We start from the raw sequence: 22,053 nt of genomic DNA on the forward strand, positions 1-22,053 counted from the left end.
AGCACTGCGCGTCTTTAAGTAATTGCATTAGCCATTGGCTCATTCTCCTGCTTTGGCTGGTGTGGCTAATAATTTGTTTTTGTGGAATGAGTTTTCAGATAAGGATTAAGCTGGTGCAATTTATCATGGAACGTGGAACACTCTTCCACTGATCTCCCCATGCCCCACAGTTCACAAAAGTGAAGAGAAACATAAGAGTGTATGAAAAGCATGTTATCCTGCGAGCCTCAGATACCTACCCTACTGTAGCTGTCAGTGATCTGCATGTGAGTTCACAGGGAATGTCTTTATGGTTCACCAAAATGTCCTGCCCTTTTAACTTTTTCAAATGATGTTTCAGTAATAAAATTACAGCTATTTCTGTTAAATTTAATCTCTTAAAGTATTAGGTTAGGTCCCTGATTCGTATTGTATTGCTGTATTAATTGGGCATGTAAATCAGTGAAAAGCCCACACATACTATGGATGGATCACACATTACTGTTTCAGGGCAGTAAGTTGTGTGATCAATTGAGCCTTTTATCATTTTGACAGTAATTCCTCTTAATGTGGGAGCTGTTAAGGGCTTTAAGCCAACTCTGCCTATCCACATCTCACTGTACTCATAGATTATTTCAAAGTACTAGCCAGCTTATCAGTGGTCCCCAGAGCCCAGCTGTGGAGAAGGCCCCATGCAGAATGCTGTAAGATTCATTGAATGTGGCAAGAATGTTGATTATACAAATACAGCTGACTGCATTGTCGTGTCTGTTTGGGATCCTCTGGCTGCTGAACTTTTTTGAACTGATTTCTGATAATTTGCTGAACTTTTGCTATCATTCCTCATGTTTCAACTCCAAGGGTTGAAACATGAGGAATGATAGCAAAAGCTAGGGATATGTTCCCTGGAATTTAGAAGGTTAAGGGGTTTGAAGTTTTCAGATAGGGCAGACAGAGTAAAGTGGTTTTCTCTGGTTGGAGTGTCTGTGACTAGAGCCATGGTCAAAAAATTAGAGCCAGACCTTTCAGAGTTGAAATTAGGAAACACTTCTATATGTAAAGAGTGTTAAAAGTTTGGAACATAGTCCTACAAATAGCAATTCATGCTAGATCAATTGTTAATTTTAAATCTAAGAATGATTAAGGGAAAAAAGCAGGTACATGGAGTTAAGTTGCAAATCAATCATGATCTCGTTGTATGAATGATGGCACAGGGTTGATGGGTTAAATGAGCTCTTTCTGTTCCTATGAGCTATAAAGTCTGTCAGTGCAAAACGCATAGACTATTTCTTATGAATTGCAGGACGTTTTGTAAAGTTGAATTCAGGCAAGCAATGCAAATTAATGGCTTCCTACTTCTCGGCAGATAGTTGCAATTGGGGTGGTATAAAATACTTAAGTCCTGTGCATTCTCCCCTTTGTTCTGTACACTCCATGCTGCCCTCTGCTGTTTCTCACCCTGTAAGCTGTATACTGTGTGCCTCAAGGTCCCGCTACGCCATTAAAACTCACTTTTGCTGTGGGTTTAAACGAACCCAAATATAAATTTGAGCCTACTAAACCTTATACACTTTGACCTGTCCATGGATACTTACAGCACCACAGGTGTCATCTTAAATACTGACTTGCCACTTCCATCGTCTAAGAAAAAAAATCTTTAGGAAGAATGTTGAGGCCTTGAAACCAGAAGAGATTTACTAGAATGGTCTTAGCAATGAGAACCATCAGAGATGTGGAGAGACTAGAGAAGTTGGAGGAGATTTGGGAGAGGTATTCAAAATCATGAAAGGCTTTGATAGGGTAAATAAGGAGAAACTGTTTCCAATGGCAGGAGGGTGAGTAAGCAGAGGGCATAAATTAACGTGAATACCAGAGAAGAACCACGAGGAAATACTTTCTCACACAGTGAGTTGCTATGATCAGGAATGCGTTGTCTGAAAGGGCGGTGGAAGCAGATTCAATAACTTCCAGAAGGGAATTGGCTAAACACTTCAAAAGAATAAAAGTTTGCAGGGCTATGGGGGAATGAGCAGGATAGTGGGACTAATTGGATAGCTCTCCGGAAGAGCCGGCGAGCTCTGGGTGTTATGACATGGCAGATGATGGGTGTTATGGCATGGCAGATGATGTGTGCCAGGCAGACCAAACCCACGAGGGAAACTTAGTCACACTATCACAACAGTTTTGCAATTTGTATTTATTATGAGAAGATGTGTGCATTGAATTCAGAAGCAATAAGTCCACCAAGACCGTTAGCAATTTTAAAAATTAAATTAAAATATTTATTAACAAAATAAAAGATTTCAAGCGTATACATAAGTCTACAATTACTTACTACTATAATAACTCCTAAAATTCCTAATTAACCTGACCCCCAATTACACCCCTTTCAGGCAACCGTCTAAAATAGGTTTCAGATTTAAAACAACCAGCAAGTTAACACAATACCCACTTGACAGTGGAATTCCAAATGGCTTTCCCCAACTTCGGTTTTGTTATAGAGCAGACTTATGTACAAATGCTGGAGGCTTCATTAAGGCTATTTAACACACTCCTGTCAGATCTTACATGGCCTTCTTCCCATATAGCTTTACCATATGTTGTTGAAACTACCTTTTTCATAATATAAAAACTTTTGTGTTGCCAATATTGTCAGAAACTTTTGGGAAAAATAAACACACTCCTTAGCCCTGCTTACCTGGCTAGTTGTAAATGGACTAAGATCTTTTTGAAATCCAATAACACCTTCACATCTTACATGCTAAGCCAGCATCCATGTTTACTCATTAGCATGTCAAGCACCTAGCTTCTTTTGATGATTTCAAGCTTGCATTCCAAATGTAACTAAATCACACAAAGTCAACTATACTTACCCCCATAAAATTACTTCACAGTAAACCAGAAAAATATGAAAATTATCAAACTTTCATTACATGGGTCAAATGGTCCCTGTGCGGCTAGACTGTAATATATTAACACTGATAACATTTCACATTAAATGAGAACACTTGCCTAAAGTGAATCTGAATCTCAATATACTTTTTAGAACTTTACAAAAGCGTGGGCAGTTATTTTTCAGGAAGTTGTTTGGTGGAAGAAGGAGAGGTATTTTTGTTCTTCATTCAAGAGTCAATTGTTGTACAATCACATTGCTGTGGGTCTGGAGTCACCAGACCAGGTAAGAATGGCAGATTTCCTTCCCTAAAGGACATTAGTGAACCAGATGGGTCATTGGAGTTTAGAAGAATGAGAGGTGACCTTATTGAAACATATAAGATTCTTTGGGGGCTTGACAGGGTAGATGCGACGAGGTTGTTTCCCCTTGTGGTCGAGTCTTGGACCAGAGGGCATCATCTCAGAGTAAGGGGTCGCCCATTTAAGACAGAGATGAGGAGGGTAGTTAATCTGTGGAATTCTTTACCGCAGAGGGCTGTAGAGGCTGGGTCGTTAAGTATATTCAAGGCTGAGATAGACAGATTTTTAACCAGTAAGGGAATCAAGGGTTATGAGGAAAAGGCAGGAAAGTGGAGTTGAGGATTATCAGATCAACCATGATCTCATTGAATGGTGGAGCAGGCTCAATAGGCTGAGTGGCCTACTTCTCCTATGTCTTATGGGTTTTTATGACAATCAATTTTATGGTCATCATGAGACTTTTTATTCTGTATTTTTATTTAATTCAAATTCCACCATCTGCCATGGTGGGATTTGAACCCAGGTCCCCAGAGTATTACTCTGGATCTCTGGAATACCAATCAATGGCAATGCCACTATGCCATCGCCTCCCTTTGCGCATTCCATTCTTCAGTATATCCTACCACAAATGTCAATTCATTGTATAATTCAGTACTGGAAGAGTTCCATGTGATACCTTGGGTTAAACTAGTTTATTGTAAGATTTCCTTACAGGAAGAGCGAAATAAGGGGCTGGGTGTTCCAAACCACCGCCAGCGTGTTTGAAGGTGGGAGTGCTCGTAAAATGTAATGCTTGGCCTTCCCGCCACCTCCCTGCCTGCCTTGTCTCCTGTTTTACAGGGGGCGGAGGTGGTGTTGGCCAGCCAGCTCGCCCTTGGGCGTATTGAGGCCCTTAAGTGGCCAATTAATGGCTACTTAAGTGCCTCACCCTGTCCCCATTGCTATTTCCCCCCTTGGAAGGCAGAGACCCACACCAAGTAAGTAGCCTGGTAGCTTAGTGGGGGGGGGGGGGGGGGTTGCTGGTGAATACAGCACCCCGTAAAATCCAGCCCAGGGTTTCATTCTGAGATTTCCATGGCCGATTTGAAAAGCACTTCCCTGAAAGATATGCATTATCTACAGATAAAGTTTTAGTCGAAATCCATCAGTTGTCCCCTCACTTTGCGGAAACAGCGGAAAAATCAGATTTCCTGCTTCAGGGATGCGACGTATATGACGGCCTTGAAATGTTCAGCCAGTGCTTAATCTCCTATTTCCTTTATCGGGGCCACTGAGTTCAGCTTTCAAACAAAATCCATTGTGTGAAAGAAATGGCCGTGAAGAATAAATTAACCAGTATGTTTTTGGAATTGACTGCAGTTACCTTGTAGTTTTGCTCAATATAAACACCATCCATTTGTATTTAGGCTATGTTGGTGTGGACAGTTCTGACTAATTATATGTTTAAGTTGCACTTGTTGTTTTGAATATATTTGACAGCAAGACCACACGAAAGCAGTGGAACTCCACTGTGCATGTTATTGAGCAATAACTGCTGGATCACTCCTGTACACATCCTTTCTTAATTCAAAGTCAATTTTTAACTCAATAAAAGAATCACATTAATATTTCATTAATTGATTTATAGGGATGCTGTATTTATAGTCCACACTGGTTTACTGAGTCTTAATGTTTTCAATATCCAGGTTTACCGTCTTGCGTATCATTAAGTTACATTAAGCTCTTTAAATATTTGGGATTGTGCTTTACTGGAAACTGTTGCCATTGTTTTTAGTGTTATGGTCAAACTGAGGATTATGGAACTCACTTTTTACATCTTAACTGGTGTTCCTATGTTAACTTGCTGTCCCTCTTTAAAGTAGAACATTAGTTTTAGCCAGAGGTGCGGAATGGCCTCCTGCACCGTAACAATTCTGTGGTATGCACGTTACCATACTTTCTAAAAGATCAAAGGTGATAAGTTTAAGGGGAAGCTAGATAGACAGTTGAGGGAGAAAGGAATGGTGTGTTATGCTGATAGGATCAGTTGAAGAGCGATGGGAGCATAAACACCAGCATGGATCAGTGGGCCCAATGGCCTGTTTCTGTGCTGTACATTCAGTATAATTCCATGTAACTACACTGGGAGCACCTTCATCGTATGAATTGCAGCATTTCTAGAAGGAGGCCCACCATCATTTTCTTAAGGGTGACTAGGGTTGGGCAGTGTAAGGTTTCAAGCTTGTGAACTACTTGTACGCAGCAGATCAGGTAGAGTGTGACCGAAGGCTGTATAATTTTAGGCCAGCTTGCTGCTTTAGATGTGTGTAGCTCTTGATACTTGTCCTGTGTAGCTCCGTTACGAGCACTGATTATAGGGTTTGACTTGATTACTGACTTGCAGACATTAGTATATATGAACAGAGGCAGATGAGAGGGAAAGAGTGAAGGATTTCACAGAATTGTTACGGTGCAGGAGGAGGCCATTCAGCCCATTGTGCCTGCACTGGCTTTCCGAATGAGCATTATGACTCAGTTCCATTCTCCTGCCTTTAAACCGTAATCCTGCATATTTTTTATATTTAAATAATCCTCTAATGCCCTTTTGAATGCTGTGAATGGGTGGGTTGTATTAAGAAAAAGCTGGACAGGCTAGGCCGGTATCTGCCAGAGTCCAGAAGAGTACAAGGCGACTTGATTGAAATGTATAAGATCCTGAGGGGACTTGACAGGGCGGATGTGGAAAGGATGCCTCCTCCTGTGGGAGAATCCAGAACCCAGGGCCACTGTTCCAAAACAAGTAGCCCACCCAGGACAAGACAAGGAAAAACTTTTTCTCCCAGAGGGTTGAGAGACTTTGGAACTCTCTTTCTTAAAAGGTGGTTGAGGCAGAGTCCTTGAATGTCTTTAAGGCAGAGGTAAATCGATTCTTCCTAAGCAAGGAGGTGAAATGTTATTAGGGGTGAGCAGGAATCTGAAGTTGAGTTTAAGGTCAGATCAGCCATGATCCCACTGAAGGACAGAGCAGGCGCAAAGGGCCAACCGGCCCTCTCCTCCTAATCCACATGTTCGTAATGTTTATTATAGGGAATAACAACCCCTGTGTATATTATTAAGAATGACAATCCATGTGTTTATCGTAGGGAATAACATCTATGTATATTATAGTGACTAGCAGAACCTGTATATATGTATATAGGAAGCAGTAGTCCCCATGAATAAGAACATAAGAAATTGGAGCAGGAATGGGTCACTCAGCCCCTCGAGCCCACTCCGCCATCCAATGAGATCATGGCTCATCCGATTGAAAAGATTTGCAACCCTCTGGGAGAAGAAATTCCACCCCCCCCACTCCTCCAAATTTCATGTGCCCCAGTAAGGTCACACCTCATTCTTTCAAATTCCTGTGAGTACAGGCCCAACCTGATCAATCTTTCCTCATAAGATATAACCCCTTCATTCCAGGAATAAACTTAGTGAACCTTCTCTGAACTGTCTGCAATGCAAGTACATTCCTCCTTAAACAAGGCGACTAAAACTGTACTCAGCACTCCAGATGCAACCTCACCAATGTCCTGTACAGTTGCAGCAAGACTTTCCAACCCACTGCACCACTACCTCACATACAGTTCAATGCACCACACCCCGCCTCACTCATCGACCACCAATCTGTCAAGCAGGACTCGAACCTAACATTCATATGCTTCACCTCACCATCACACACTTAGCACTGCTGCAAGTCTCTAACTCACTTCTCAAACCTTGCAATCGTAACCAGGTATTCAACCAGGGCAGTCACATCACTCAAACTTATTGCAACACACTCACTGACACTCCTGCCTCTCTCTTTCAGGAAAAGGTGACACACAGCAAGAGACAGTAGATGCTGACTGACAGGAGACAGGCACAGGCCCATGGGAGATGGTGCTTTCCCTCAATGGATGGGCCATTGCTGAGGCTGAAATGATAAATGACAGTCCCTCATACTCGATCCTTTTCACATCCCCATTCCCCTTCATTCCACTAACTCCTCAATTTACAAGCCGCAGATGGTGTGAGCATGCACCTCTTTTCCTCACTCCACTCAACACAGCCCTACCCTTTAAACTCTCTCTATTCAGATATACAAAAGCTGCAATGTGTTCAGGCAGTGTTGGAAGAGCAAAAATACAACAATGATACCAATCAATGACATCCGCAGAAGTCACCCAGTGTAGAATCATAGAGGTCTACAGTAAAGAAAAAGGCCCTTCGGCCCATCAAGTCTGCGCCGGTCAAACAAGTACCTAACCATTCTAATCCCATTTTCCAGCAATATCTAGATGCTATACTGGAAGCTCAGACTTCCATCATGCAAGGTCAACTTGCTGCCATGCAGGCTCAGACTGCTGTCATTGTGGATATAGATACTCAACCACAATCTAACCTCCACTCTATCATTACCACCAAGCTAGGGGATCAACCCTGGTTCAATGAAGAGAGCAGGAGAGCATGCCAGGGGCAGCACAAGGCATACCTAAAAATGAGGTGTCAACCTGTGAAACTACAACACAGGGCTACTTGCATGCCAAACAGCTTAAGCAACAAGTGCAGGTAAATGTGTGGCTGGAGATTTCAGATTCTTGGGGAATTGGAACTGGTCCTGAGGGAAGGGATAACTGTACAAGATGGGCAGGTTGCACCCTAACACAGCTGGGACAAATCTGACAAATCTTCTCATTGAGACGTTAACTAGTACTTTTTGTAGAGGATTTACATGAATTTGACAAGGGGGAGGGGGAAACAAAAAGTAGCAGAAGGGAGCAGCACTGAAACCAAAGGACAGATAGAAGCAGAAGCAAAATTAGAAATAGCCCAAAAATTAAAGGCCGTGGATGAGGAGACCTCTTTTTTTTTTCTGAGAGTTTTGAGATGTGGAACACTTACTGAAAATCTGGTGGGAGCTGATGCCATAAATAATTTTAAAAAGGAGTTGGACAAATACTTGAAGATGAGGAAGTTGAGGGTTACAGACAAAAAAAAAACAGGGATGGGGACTAAGCACAGCTTCTCTTTCCAAGAGCCATTATAGACAGGGTGGGCCAAGTGGCCAGTCCTGGCTCTATAAATTTGTATGATTGACTTATGGCCTCCTCTTATTGATACTGAGTGGCTATCTGCCTTGGGAGGAGAGGAGGTTGAGTTGCTTCTGTGGGGCATACTGAATTAACCTGATACCTAAACCAGGTAGTACTCCAGGATGCTATTGATAAGCCTGCCCGACTCACTAACGGAACTTGTTGCTGTTTGATGAACTTCCTCCTGCTCTGCTGCATGTGATGCGAATGGGTGGGGTGATCTAGCAAGACAAGTAGTGCTCTGTGCTGGTAAGCTGCAAGGTTTTAGCTGGTTTAAGTTTGAAAATTACTCATACAGTCACTCGGGGTCCCTATGGTTCAGCTGCTGCCAATAAATTTCTGAGCTTCAAAAAATGGGGCACCTCTCTGTGGGGGAGACCGCCATCCATATCTGGAATTACTTATATAAATTTCTAATTACTCGTGTTTGGAAGCACTTCAGCATGGTGATTAGTTTCTGCATTATCTGATACCCTGCAGATTACGTTTTCTTTTCAATTATACTATAAAATTAGGCCAGCTCCGCTAATTTATTTTTGGAACCTTTACTGTAAGGCTTTGCTTAAAGAAAGGGGAGCTTTAACAAAAGTGCTTTTTATTGGTTGAAGATTATGGTTATTTAAGATCTCACTGGTGAAATTAATCTTCCAACTTGCTACATGGCCTCACTCCACAGAGAACTGAATCTGAATCCAGGCCATGCTGATGAATGGCTTTCTGCTCTACTTCAGGGATTCAAAGTGAACAAAGTTTGGCTGTGGTTGATCTATTGTAATGCAAAGAGAGCTTTAACTTGCATCTGATCTCCTGCTGTAGGATGTGAAAGTGGGACAACATTTCAGTTGCAGCGATGGCAACCTCCTGCTTCTGACCTTAAATTGGTTCCTCTTTTACCATCCAGCCACCACAATTTGTTTATAAGCCCCTCATCACCTTCCCCCTGCCCTGTTGTATTATTCTAATTGTATGAAGCTAAAGTCTGAAAATAGGTGATAAAAATAATATATAAAGTTAGTATTGTGAGAGTGTTCATTTTAGAAGCATTTATAGTTACCTAATCCTCAATGTAGCTACAGAGAATGCATGTTGAATGGCTGTAATTGTTTGATGTAATTGGGGAGGAACTGAGGGAAAAATAGTGGTCTGATGAGAAAATGTTTGAAATGTGTAATCTATTTTAAACTGCACCATGCACCCTTATCAAAACAAAAACACTCTTTAAAGCAGCTTCAATTTCCATTCAACAGGTATGGGATTCGTCCAGAAAATGTGATCCTGTATGGTCAGAGTATAGGCACAGTACCTACAGTGGATCTGGCTGCTCGATATGAATGTGCTGCGGTTGTCCTTCACTCTCCCTTGATGTCTGGTATGCGTGTAGCCTTTCCGGACACCAAGAAGACCTACTGCTTTGATGCGTTCCCCAAGTAAGTGATTTTTCTTCCAATGTTCTGTTACGAACAGGAGGTGAGGGGTGCCAGGGAGTGAATTTAAACAGCACTAATTTTTCCTCCTGCCACATGCCCTTAAATAGAAAGGCGTTTTTGATTTACTTCCCCTTTACAAGTGGTGGCATATTTCCCAACCCCTCAGTTTTGGTGTGATCCAATTTCTATTAATAACCCCACAGCAAACTCGGGATAGGACAAACTCAAAGGGTTAGTTTATTTGCACATGCTCAAAATGCAGAAGGGGGATGGCAACGTCTCCCTCATTGTTTTCATACAGTAAAGGAGGGATAGAGAAAAGAGATTTACAGTGGGGAGACCACAGATGAAAGTAGTAGTATTTCATGTGGGTTCCAGAGTCCAGAATCAAAGTTCAATGAGGTATTCCTGCACAGAGGCTAGCAGGTTGAAAATCAATGCTGTATAATTCGCTTTTTCAGTGAAATTGACTTCTTATAATGAGATGGGCACACACAGATGAATCAGTCTTGTAAGCGATGATAAAGAGTCCCAGCAAAAACAGTGTAGATGGAGCCAGGTATTCAATCTGAGTAGAGCTTATTTTTCTGTGATGCTGCTGTTTAGATGGTAAAATGGCAGACTGAGCTTGCAGTTCCGCAAGGCAGCATTACTGGTTTTACAAACCAGAGGCACATGTCACATGACTCCCACCTTTTCACATTGTCTTTGACAAGGGATGTGTATCCCTTGTCTGGGTCCCCGAGATTGTTAAATGTCCCAACCGTTAAGACTTGAAAGTAAGGTTGCGGGGCCCTTTGGCCTAACAGATGAGTAAATGCTAGTTGGCCAACCTGTGTTATGAAATGCAGATGGCCTTTGTATAGCTCTCTTTGAATTTGGTCTTTGCAGCCCACAATAGGTAATTAGTGTCTCTTAAGAGATAATGAGGTTCAAGTTTCCTTGATACTGCCAGGTAGCTCCTTTTGTTCAAGAGCCACGGACAGACATAGATTCAGCCATTTTAAAAGGTCTTTGCCCAGTTTTTAAAATTTTAGAAACAGCCATGAGGATATCTATATATGTTTTATAAAAAACATGCAGGGTGAGGTCTTAGTGCCCTCACAGATCTTTTCCTTTCCCAGCCTGGAAACTTTTAACTCCAGAACCCTTTATCTAAAGCTACGCAAATCTTCCAGCCTTGTTCTAACTCCCCACAAATTTGGTCTTTTCAATCCAAGCACGAGCTTTCACCTACATTCTGATGCAGTGAACCATAGAAACTGTTGGCCTCTAACTGGTCTCTCTCTTCTGGACCCTGGCAGACTAACCTGTCTGAGAATTTACATGGATCTTTGAGAAATCCTTCCCCTCTCAAAGCCTATTTCCATGGCAATGCAAATCACATCGGCCTTGTATCTAGGTAAAGTTGCTGACCAGCTATCTTGAGAGCCCAACTCTCTTTCTTCTTGGAACTAAATGGACAGTTTAAAGAATAACTGTTTACTAACCAACATTCTGAACACTTTTCTGGGACTTTGGAGACTCTCAGACTATCCAGTGTTGGCACACAGGCTGTAAGCACCTTGCACCTAGGGGGATGCGGTGGAGTAGTGGTATTGTTGCTGAAATAATATTCCAGAGACCCAGGGTAATGCTCTGGGGACCTGGGTTCAAATCACAGCAGATAATGAAATTTGAATTTTTTAAAAATCTGGAATTAAAAGTGTCATGACCACCATGAAACTGTTGTAGTAAAAACCTATCTGTTTCATCAATGTCTCCTATGGAAGGAAACCTGCCATCCTTACCTGGTCTGGCCCACATATGACTCCAGACCCACAGCAATGTGCTTGACTCTTAAATAACCTCTGAAATAGCCCAGCAAGCCACACAGTTGTATCAAACCACTAAAAATTCTAAAAGGAATGAAACCAGATGGACCACCCAGCATCAGCCTAGGCACTGGAAATAGCAACAGCACACTCAGCCCTGTCGACCCTGCAAAGGTCTCCATACTAATATCAGGGGGCCAGTGACAAAACTGGGAGAGCTATCTCACAGACTAGTCACGCAAAACCTGTCATAGTCATACTCTCAAAATTGTACCTTACAGATAATGTCCCAGATACCATCATCACCATCCCTGGGTATATCCTGTCCCACCACCAGGACAGACCCACCAGAGGTGGCAATTGGGAGGGAGCTGCCTTGGGAGTCCTCGACATGGACTCCGGAACCCATGAAGTCATCGCATCAGGTCAAACATGGGCAAGGAAATCTCCTGCTGATTACTATGTACCCTGCACCACCCCCCCAGCTGATGAATCAGTGCTCCTCCATGTTGGAACACCACTTGGGGGAAGCACCGAGGGTGGCAAGGGCGCAGGATGTACTCTGGGTGGGGGACTTCAGTGCCCATTACCAAGAGTGGCTCAGTAGCACCACTACAGACCGAGCTGGCTGAGTTCTAAAGGACATAGCTACAAGACTGCTCTGTGGCAGGTGGTGAGGGAACTAACAAGAGGGAAAAACATACTTGACCTCATCCTTACCAACCTGCCTGCCGTAGGTGTATCCATCCATGACAGTATTGGTAGGAGTGACCACCGCACAGTGCTTGTGGAGACGAAGCCCCATCTTCACACTGAGGATGCCCTCCATCGTGTTGTGTGGCATTACCACCGTGCTAAATGGGATAGATTTCAAACAGGCCTACAATTCAAGACTGGGCACCCATGAGGCACTGTGGGCCATCAGCAGCAGAATTGTACTCGACCACAATCTCTAACCTCATGGCCCGGCATATCCCCTACTCTACCATTACCACCAAACCAGGGAGGGGATCAACCCTGGTTCAATGATGAGTGCAGGAGGGCATGTCAGGAGCAGCACCAGGCATACCTGAAAATGAGGTGTCAGCAACACTGGTCTACTTACATGCCAAATAGCATAAGCAGCAAGTAATAGAAGTACTAAGTGGTTCCACAACCAGCGGACCAGACCTAAGCTCTGCAGCCCTGCCGCATTGAACGGTGATAGACAATTAAACAACTTGCTGGAGGAGGAGGCTCCACAAATAATCCCTTCCTCAATGATGGGGGAGCCCAGCACATCACTGCAAAACATAAGGCTGAAGGATTTGCAGCAATCTATAAAGAATAATTCTAAGGGGAGGACCCACCATCCGTGGTTAACTAAAGAAGTTAAGGAAAGCATCAAGCTTAAGGAAAAAGCATATATCTAAGCAAAGATGAGTGGCAGGACAGATGATTGGTCAGAATATAAAAAACAGGGAATGACTAAAAGGTTAATCAGGAGAAAGAAATTAGACAGGAAGCTAGCTAGAAATGTAAAAATGGATAGCAAGAGTTTCTATTGGTATTTAAACAGGAAAAGAGTAAGAAAAGTGCGTGTTATCCTCTAGAGAGTGACAGTGGGGAGCTAATAGTAGATAATAAGGAAATGGCAGAAGGAATGAACAAATATTTTGCTTCTGTGTTCACTATAGAGAATACAAAAGACATTCCAGTAGTAGCTGCAAATCAGGGGGTGAAAGGGAGAGAAGAACTTGGTGAAATTACAATCACTAGGGAAGCGGTACTGAGCACACTGATGGAGCTGCGGGCTGACAAGTCTCCAGGTCCTGATGGACGACCTCCTAGGATTTTAAAAGAGGTGGCTAATGAGATGCGCTGGTGCTAATTTTCCAAAATTCGCTAGATCCTGGAAAGGTTCCATCAGATTGGAAAGTAGCAAATATAACCCCTCACCATTCAAGAAGGGAGCGAGGCAGAAAACAGGAAACTATAGGCCAGTTAGCTTGACGTCCGTCGTGGGGAAGGTGTTAGAATTGATCATTAAGCTGATTATATCTGGGCACTTAGAAAAGTTCAAGGTAATCGGGAAGAGTCAGCATGGTTTTGTGAAAGGGAAATCATGTTTAACCAATTTATTGGCGTTTTTTGAAGGAGTAACATGTGCTATGGATAAAGGGCAGCCTATAGACATCCTGCACTTGGATTTCCAGGAGGCATTTGATAAGGTGCCACATCAAAGATTATTACAGAACATAGAAGCTCATGGTGTAGGGGTAACACATTAGCATGGCTAGAAGATTAGCTGATTGGCAGAAAACAGAGCATGCTTAAATGGGTCTTTTTCAGATTGGCAGGATATGACGAGTGGAGTCCTGCAGGGGCCTATGCTGGGGCCTCAACATTTTACAATTTACATTTATGACTTAGATGAGAGGAACGACGCATGGTAGCTAAATTTGTAGATGACTGAAAGATAGGTAGGAAATTATGTTGTGAAGAGGACATAAGGAGACATATGGATAGGTTGAATGAGTGGGCAAAGATCTGGCAAATGGAGTTTAATGTGGGAAAATGTGAAGTTGTTCACTTTGGCAAGAAGAATAAAAGACCAGAGTATTAAACGGAGACCGGCTGCATAATTCCGAGGTGCAGAGGGATCTAGGTGCTGTAGTACAAGTCACAAAAAGTTAGTATGCAGGTACGGCATGTAATTAAGAAGGCTAATGGAATGCTATCGTTTATTAAGAGAGGAATTGAACATATAAGTAAGGATGTTATGGTTCAGTTATACGGGGCATTGGTGAGACCGCACCTCGAATACTGTGTGCAGTTTTGGTCTCCTTATTTAAGGAAGGATGTAACTGCGTTGGAGGTGGTTCAGAGGAGGTTTGCTAAATTGATACCCGGAATGAGTGGGTTGCCTTGTGAGGAAGGTTGGACAGACTGGGCTTGTTTCCACTGGAGTTTAGAAGAGTTGGGAGGGTGATTTGATTGAAGTATACAAGATCCCGAACAGTCTTAACAAGGCGGATGTGGAAAATATGTTTCCTCTTGAAGGTGAGTCCAGAGCTAGAGGTCACTGTTTTAAAATTAGAGTTGCCCTTTTGGGACAGAGATGAGGAGAAATTTTTTCTGAGGGTTGTACAATTTTGGAACCTCAGAAGGCGGTGGAGGCGGAGTCGTTGAATGTTTTTAAGGCAGAGGTAGGTATATTCTTGTTAGGCAAGGGAATCAAAGGTTATCAGGGTTAGATGGGAATATGGAATTCGAAACACAAGCAGATCAGCCACGATTTTATTGAATGATGGAGCAGGCTCGAGGGGCTGAATGGTCTACTGCTGTTCCTATTTCTTATGTTTCTTAATCTTTAGTCAGAAGTGCCAAGTGGATGACCCACCTTGGCCTTCTCTGGAAGACCCCAGCATCACAGATGCCGGTCAGCCAATGCAAAGAAACAGCTGAAGACACCGGACACTGAAAAGGCTGCGGGTCCTAACAACATTCCAGCAATAGTACTGAAGACTTGTGCGCTAGAACTTGCCGTGTCCCTAGCCAAGCTGTTCCAGTACAACCAGAATACAGGCATCTACCTGGCAATGTGACAAATTGCCCAGGTATGTCCTTTATGCAAAAAGCAGGACAAATCCAACCAGGCCAATTACTGTTCCATCAGTCTACTCTTAATCATCAGTAAAGTGATGGAAGGGGTCATCAACCGTGCCAACAAGCAGCACTTGCTTAGCAATAACCTGCTCACTAACGCTCAGTTTGGATTCTGCCAGAGTCACTCGGCTCCTGACCTCATTACAGCCTTGGTTTAAACATGGACAAAAGAACTGAACTCTAGAGGTGAGAGTGACTGACCTTGACATCAAGGCAGCACTTGACCGAGTGTGGCGTCAAGGACCCCTAACTAACCTGGAGTCAATAGGAAATGGGGGCAAAAGACTCCGTTGGTTGGAGTCATCCCTAGCACAAAGGAAGATGGTTGTGGTCAATCATCTCAGTTCCAGGACATCACTGCAGGAGTTCCTCAGGGTAGTGTCCTAGGCCCAACCATCTTCAGCTGCTTCATCAATGACATTCCTTCCATCAAAGGTCAGAAGTGGGGTTGTTCAGTGATGATTGCACAATTATCACCATTCACAACTCGGATACTGAAGCAGTCCATGTCCAAATGCAGCAAGACTTGGATAATATCCAGGCTTGGGCTGGCAAGTGGCAATAACATTCATACCACTCAAGTGCCAGGCAATGACAATCTCCAACAAGAGAGAATCTAACCTGCGTCCCTTGACATTCATTGGCATTACCATCACTAAATCCCCCACTAACAACATCCTGGGGGTTACCATTCACCAGAAACTGAACTGGACTAGTCATATAAATACCGTGGCTATGAGAGCAGGTCAGAGGCTAGGAAACCTCTGGCGAGTAACTCACCTCCTGACTCCCCAAAACTTGTCCACCATCTACAAGGCACAAATCAGGAGTGTGATGGAATACTCTCCACTTTCCTGCAGCTCCAACAACACTCAAAGCTTGACACCATCCAGGACAAAGCAGTCCATTTGATTGTCACCCCATCCACAAACATTCACTCCCTCCACCACCGACACACAGTAGCAGCAGTGTGTACCACCTACAAGGTGCACTGCAGGAATTCACCAAGGCTCCTCAGACACCACCTTCCACATCCATGACCGCGACAATCTAGGACAAGAGCAGCAAACGCTTGAGAACACCACCACCTGGAAGTTCCCCTCCAAGCCACTCACCATCCTGACTTGGAAATATATCGCCGTTCCTTCACTGTCACTGGGTTAAAATCCTAGAACTCCGTCCCTAACAGCACTGTGGGTGTACCTACACCACATGGACTGCAGCGGTTCAAGAAGGCAGCTCACCACCACCTTCTCGAGGGCGGGTAGGGATGGGCAATAAATGCTGGCCTAGCCGGCGATGCCCACATCCCACGAATGAATTTAAATAACCTCCTTCCCAGTAAAACAATCTGGGCCCTCTTTAATCGCTAGCAAACAAGCACATCCGGGCTTGCTGTCAGGCAGACTTCAGAACAGGTCATATGACCCTCTTCATTTTTCTTAAAAGACACAGTCCCAAAACATAAACAATCTTAAGCCTCATAATTGTAACAAGATTGACTTCAGATTCTTAAATTTGATTTATATTAATTGGTGTTGAATTTCACCTTTTCTTGAATCATGCTGATTTTTAAAATACATGTTTTATGCTACGCTAGTGGAGCTTGATCCTGCAGTAACAGTGCAGCAATTAAATGGTTAATAGAGTGAATTCCAAGATTATTCTGATCAGCTTTCTATTGTGTTTTAATGGCAGTCTCCAGGATTAGCTGAAGCAAAGCATTATAAGTGGGAAAGAGGCTGAAACAGCAGTGGTGCTATATGTAATTTACTGGCCTTTTCTGATAAAGTAAACCAGCTGCCCCTCCACCACATCTATCAATGAACCTGTGAATTTTAATTTCTCTTGACAGCATCGACAAGATTTCGAAAATAGCCTCTCCAGTGCTGGTCATCCACGGAACTGAAGATGAAGTCATCGACTTCTCACATGGGCTGGCATTGTATGAACAATGTCAGAGGCCAGTAGAACCGCTGTGGGTGGAGGGAGCTGGTCACAATGACGTGGAGCTTTACGGACAGTACCTTGAAAGACTGAAGCAGTTTGTTTCTCAAGAACTGACAAATTCTTAAATGAAATTTTAATATGCAGGGGCTTTTTTTTTGGCTTTTTAAAAAAAAATTTGAGACTGCTTTCCATTTTTTCATTGTCAAAGCATATATGCAACTATATTCTAAGAGAGAAAAGCCTTAAGAGGGCTTTGTTTGCAAAATCAAGTACTGCCCTTAGGATTATAGAGGTTTGTAAACATAAAAAATAGTGATAATTGATGCCAGTATTTAAAAAAAAAAGACTGGAGCATGTAGTCAGTTTGTCAAATTGTTTTAGTGACACCCTAAAAAAAATTACATTTCTTCCCCCATTCCACTGTTCAGAAATGTGAGATTAATAATGTACTGTATGAAATGTTTCTCGAGTAATCATGCATTTGGCTAATTGCTTTGTGTATATTGCCAAATGGATTCACATATCAATTAGGAAGAGAATTGGATTGAAAAGGCCTTCTGGAATACATCTTAGTAAATCGACCTCAGTTTTCACACTAAGCAAAAGTATTGCGGATGCTGGAAATCTGAAATTTTAAAAACAGAAAATGGTGGAAATTCACTCAACAGGTCAGGCAGCATCTGTGGAGAAAGAGAAACCGAGTTAATGTTTCAGGTTGGTGACTTTATGTCAGAGCAGGTTTCCACCTTGTGGTGTAAAATGCTCAACCAAAGCATCGACCCTGTTGTGTACATTTTCACCTATGATGTAAAATCTGTAGTGGGATTACAGTCATTTTTTTTTAAATAATTAAAATACTTTAAATCTAAAATGCTGTGTTAATAAAATCTACACTATTTATTTATGCTCAAACCCTTTTCAGGAAGCTGACCAGATATTAATGTGTGAAGACCATAGTGCAGGCTGCGTTTTTCAATTCGGTGAAAGGACTTGAATTTCCAACAGTCATACTTATACTAATATGTAATGTAAATCTAATGTAATACAAGCCTGAGACATGTAGCTGCTGAATTATTCAATGCTCCAATTATGTGTTTAGCAGGGGAGTGTAGGTGGGAAGTACTTTGGGGGAGGGGGAGGCGGTGTGTGAGTGGGCATAGGGGCAGTACCTTCAGAGTTGAAAGAACAAGAAGCATTTGCCCATTACACAAGGCTCATACTATTGAGCAGATTCGATGCAGTCAAATATCACATGCAGCTTTTCGGGGAAAGCTGACATTAAAATAGCGTTTAAAATTCTCCAGCTGCGTTTCTTTTACAAATTTCAGCGCACGGGGATTCATTTTCAAGTGCCGAATTTACTAAGATGCTCAACCGAAAAATTATATATACAATTTTTTTTGCACAATTTTGACAAATTGTGGCCACTCAGGTTTTGATTTTGTTTTGCTGATCATGTGAATAAACTCTGGTTTCAGAATACACATCATGTACTATATGTAAATACAAGGGAGATGGTAGTTAAAACATAGTTAATGTCCCTGTCTTGAAGTATGTTTTTTTTCCATTTTGTTTTAAAAGTCTCTTGTAATGAAGTAGTTTTTCCCCCCCCCACCTTTTCATGAGGATGTGGTAGGGCTGGCTGCACGGGGATGCCAAGTCGTGTAGAATTGGACACTAATCTAATTAGATAGAGGATGGTTTTAACAGAAAATAACCAACACACTGTAATACAGCATTCTTTTCTGATGTATTCCGCCCCCCCGCCGTGTCCCCTGTCCCCTTAGTGTTGTGTACGTTAAGCTTTCTAACAATTATAGGGCAATGTGGAGTGAATGCATTTAAATGGTTAATGCAAAGTGTTGAATTCTTTAAGGGAAGAGTCAGGTTTTAACACTATGGTACTCAGAGTAGCCTTATGGAATTATGACTTTTTTTTAATAATGTGAACGTGTAAATGCTTGTATTTCTTGTATTTGAATTTTTATGCTGATGTATAATCCCATATTTCTGTATATCATGACGAAGTGCTATTTAGCAGTCAGTTGTATCTTGCCTGTGGAATAACTGTACAAGCCCGATTTATACATTCAGTGTCAAATAAGGAGCGGCAAGCAGGCATTGCCAGCGTTGATGCAATATGTTTTGTTCTAGTAGCGCTATATTCAAAGCTCAGTACTTCAGGAGCCAATAGTTATACTTTGCTGAAGTACTCATTTTTAAAGACTGATTATGAAAAAGGACATGGTATCTTCCGGAGAAGTCTTGCAAACTGTAATTGGCATCCATCTGTATTCCTGAACCCACCTTGAATCCACTCATTGCTGGAAAATATCTGTAGTATTCATTCTTTGAACTGCCCCCGCTGTGTGTAGTATTCGGCATGTTGCTGGTAGCATGGAATTAACACATTATCCTGCAGTTTCACGGTGCATACTGTGTTGTTCTCACTTGTTGATCTTTTGAGCTAAAATCCAACATGAATTTATAACCCGGCTGTGATGGTTCAGTTTTGCACATTTTCAGCAAGCATTCTGGAAGAAATGCTCCCATTTGCAAATCCACTGGCACTGCACAGACCCAGGAAAATCTCATCTGCCCAAATGGCAGCAGAATTCTCCTGTGTATGTGGGCCCCTGGCACTGCTGATGAGCTACCTCAGTAGTACGTCAAATTGGAAGAAGACCTCACTTGTGCTCATCTCATAGAGGTTGGAAGATCAAACCCAAATGCCCCATGCTCGTACATTAACTGTAACACATGTTCTGTCTTTCCAAGTGACTGGATGTATCTTTGTGTTGCACAGACATCGCAATAATAAGTTATCCATTTTTTTTTAAATGAGTGGAATTGAACACACAATCAGCTGTGTTCTGGGGCTTCCTGAATTATTTGGATTGTAAGCTCAGTTCCATAGATCAGAATGGACTGATGCTCTCAACACAGTGCCAGTATGATATTATTAAACCATTTCACCTGTGTGTATGTGTGTGTGTCATTTCCAACATTTCTAAAAGAGCATCGTGATTGCTTGTAGCTCCTTCTGGCTCTTACTTCTCAGAAATCCGGTGAGAAGCAGCTGAGGTGATCTAGATGATGTGAAACGGATGGGTTACTTAGCTGGGCGGGTAACTTGAACAGCTGGGATAGTAGCAATTGCATATTACCAGCCTAACCAGATAGGTGCCATATATTAAACCACTTTAAAATTGCGTGAAATCTGTGTTTTATGTAACCATTGTTTAAATGTGAGTTAAATGGAGTGGCCTGTGGCAAATGAAATTCTCTCGTCCTTTTTACCGTACTGACTACTGAGCAAATTGAAATTACCTGTACCTCTTTGTTTTGCTTTTTTCTGTTTTACCTGATGCAGGCAGATTGGTACTTTTATTATTAGAGATGAATTAAACTTTGATTTAAAACACATGAGTATTACGGTATATCTTTTCCCCTCGGCCTTGGTGTTAACATCTGTTCAGATTACTGTCAAGTGTGGAGGATTCGGGAAGGAAAATAGAGACTAATTACAACATCTTGCCGAAATAATTTCAAAACTGTTAGTTGTGTGTAAAATTAGTAGATTTGTTTTGCCTGGAAATCCACGCTAGGAAGATAAAGCTCCCCATTTGTGCATGCCTATGTTTGAAGCTCCGAGGAAACTGGATTGCACCGCAGGTTTGATGAGCAATAAAGTTGTCCAGTGTGGATTATACCTTGATCGAAGGGGCTCACATCTGCCACATGCCCCCAGGCCTTTGAACAAGATTACATTATCACCACACTGTTCAGTCACAACGAGCAGCAAGATTTTGAAGGAACAGGCAGCCCTTTAAGACTTGCTGTGCCCTCTCGTTCTTTCTCACCAGCCGTAGTGTGTGGTAAACGTACAGGGAGCAAATGATTATCAAAATAAGCTGAGGTTAGCTCCTTTCCCCCGCAGCCCAGCCTCTTCCACACTCTCATGCATGACACTTCCCCCATGTGCGGACACAGAATAAGGCCTTTTTTCCCCCGAGTGCAGGGTGGGGGGTGGTAGGTAGGTCACAGGATCATCCCTGGTACCTCAAATGATGTTGAGGTAGGCAACATATGGATAGTGAAAGTGTAATTTTTCTTTTTTAAAAAAAAAACTCATGCTTTGAGCCATGAAATGACGTTTATAATTATATTCTCATAAATAAAACCTTGTTAAAAGTGGTAACATTTATACGTACTTACTGGTGATGTCCTGTTATTACATCCACCATCTGGCTATGATTACTTCCATGCAATCTTTGCCATATGTGTTGATTATAAATACTATTCTGTACTACAGTTGATAACATTCCATAGAACAGCACAGAAAACAGCCTTTCACCCAACTGGTCCATGGCAATGTTTGTTCCATACAAGCCTCATTCAACTCTTTCATCTCACCATATCAGTATGACCACCTATTCCTTTCCCTCTTTGATTTCATAGCACTCAACAATAAATTGGCCTGGTTCTCCCTTTTTTTAATTGTCCTCAAACCATTTTCTAAAGGGAATTTTTTGAGGCTTAAAGCTGCTTCTTTACACTTCCTTTTCCCCAATCTATCACTTTCGATGTCTTAAAGGAGGGTATGTAGTTCCAATTCAAAATTTCCAGAACAGCTTACATTTTTATTCTTTCATGGTATGTGGGTGACAAGTCCAGCATTTGTTTCCCATCCCTGCTTGTCCTTAGGAAGGTAATGGTGAGCTGCTTCTTGAATCACTACAGTCCCTGTGGTGTAGGTACACCCACAGTACTGTTAGGGAGGGAGTTCCAGGATTTTGACCCTAGCAACAATGAAGGAACAGCGATATATTTCTAAGTCAGGATGGTGTGTGACTTGGAGGGGAACTTGCAAGTGGTGGTGTTCCCGTGCTCCTGCTGTCCTTGTCCTAGGTGGCAGAGGTCGCAGATTTGGAAGGTGTTGTC

General features: G+C 42.4%; 1 protein-coding gene across 1 annotated transcript in view; it reads left to right on the plus strand.

Moving 5' to 3' along the window:
• abhd17b (abhydrolase domain containing 17B, depalmitoylase) overlaps positions 1-20,533 on the plus strand; it is a 62,358-nt gene extending 41,825 nt beyond the window's left edge. The window contains exons 2-3 of the mRNA XM_078529623.1: positions 9,518-9,697; positions 17,015-20,533. Coding sequence (XP_078385749.1) covers positions 9,518-9,697; positions 17,015-17,234 — 400 coding nt within the window. The 3' untranslated portion in view covers positions 17,235-20,533. The remainder of the gene's footprint in view (positions 1-9,517; positions 9,698-17,014) is intronic.
• Positions 20,534-22,053: the final 1,520 nt, after the last annotated feature.

This window comes from Cetorhinus maximus, chromosome 2 (assembly GCF_964194155.1).
Source record: "Cetorhinus maximus chromosome 2, sCetMax3.hap1.1, whole genome shotgun sequence".
Taxonomy (NCBI): Eukaryota; Metazoa; Chordata; class Chondrichthyes; order Lamniformes; family Cetorhinidae; genus Cetorhinus; species Cetorhinus maximus.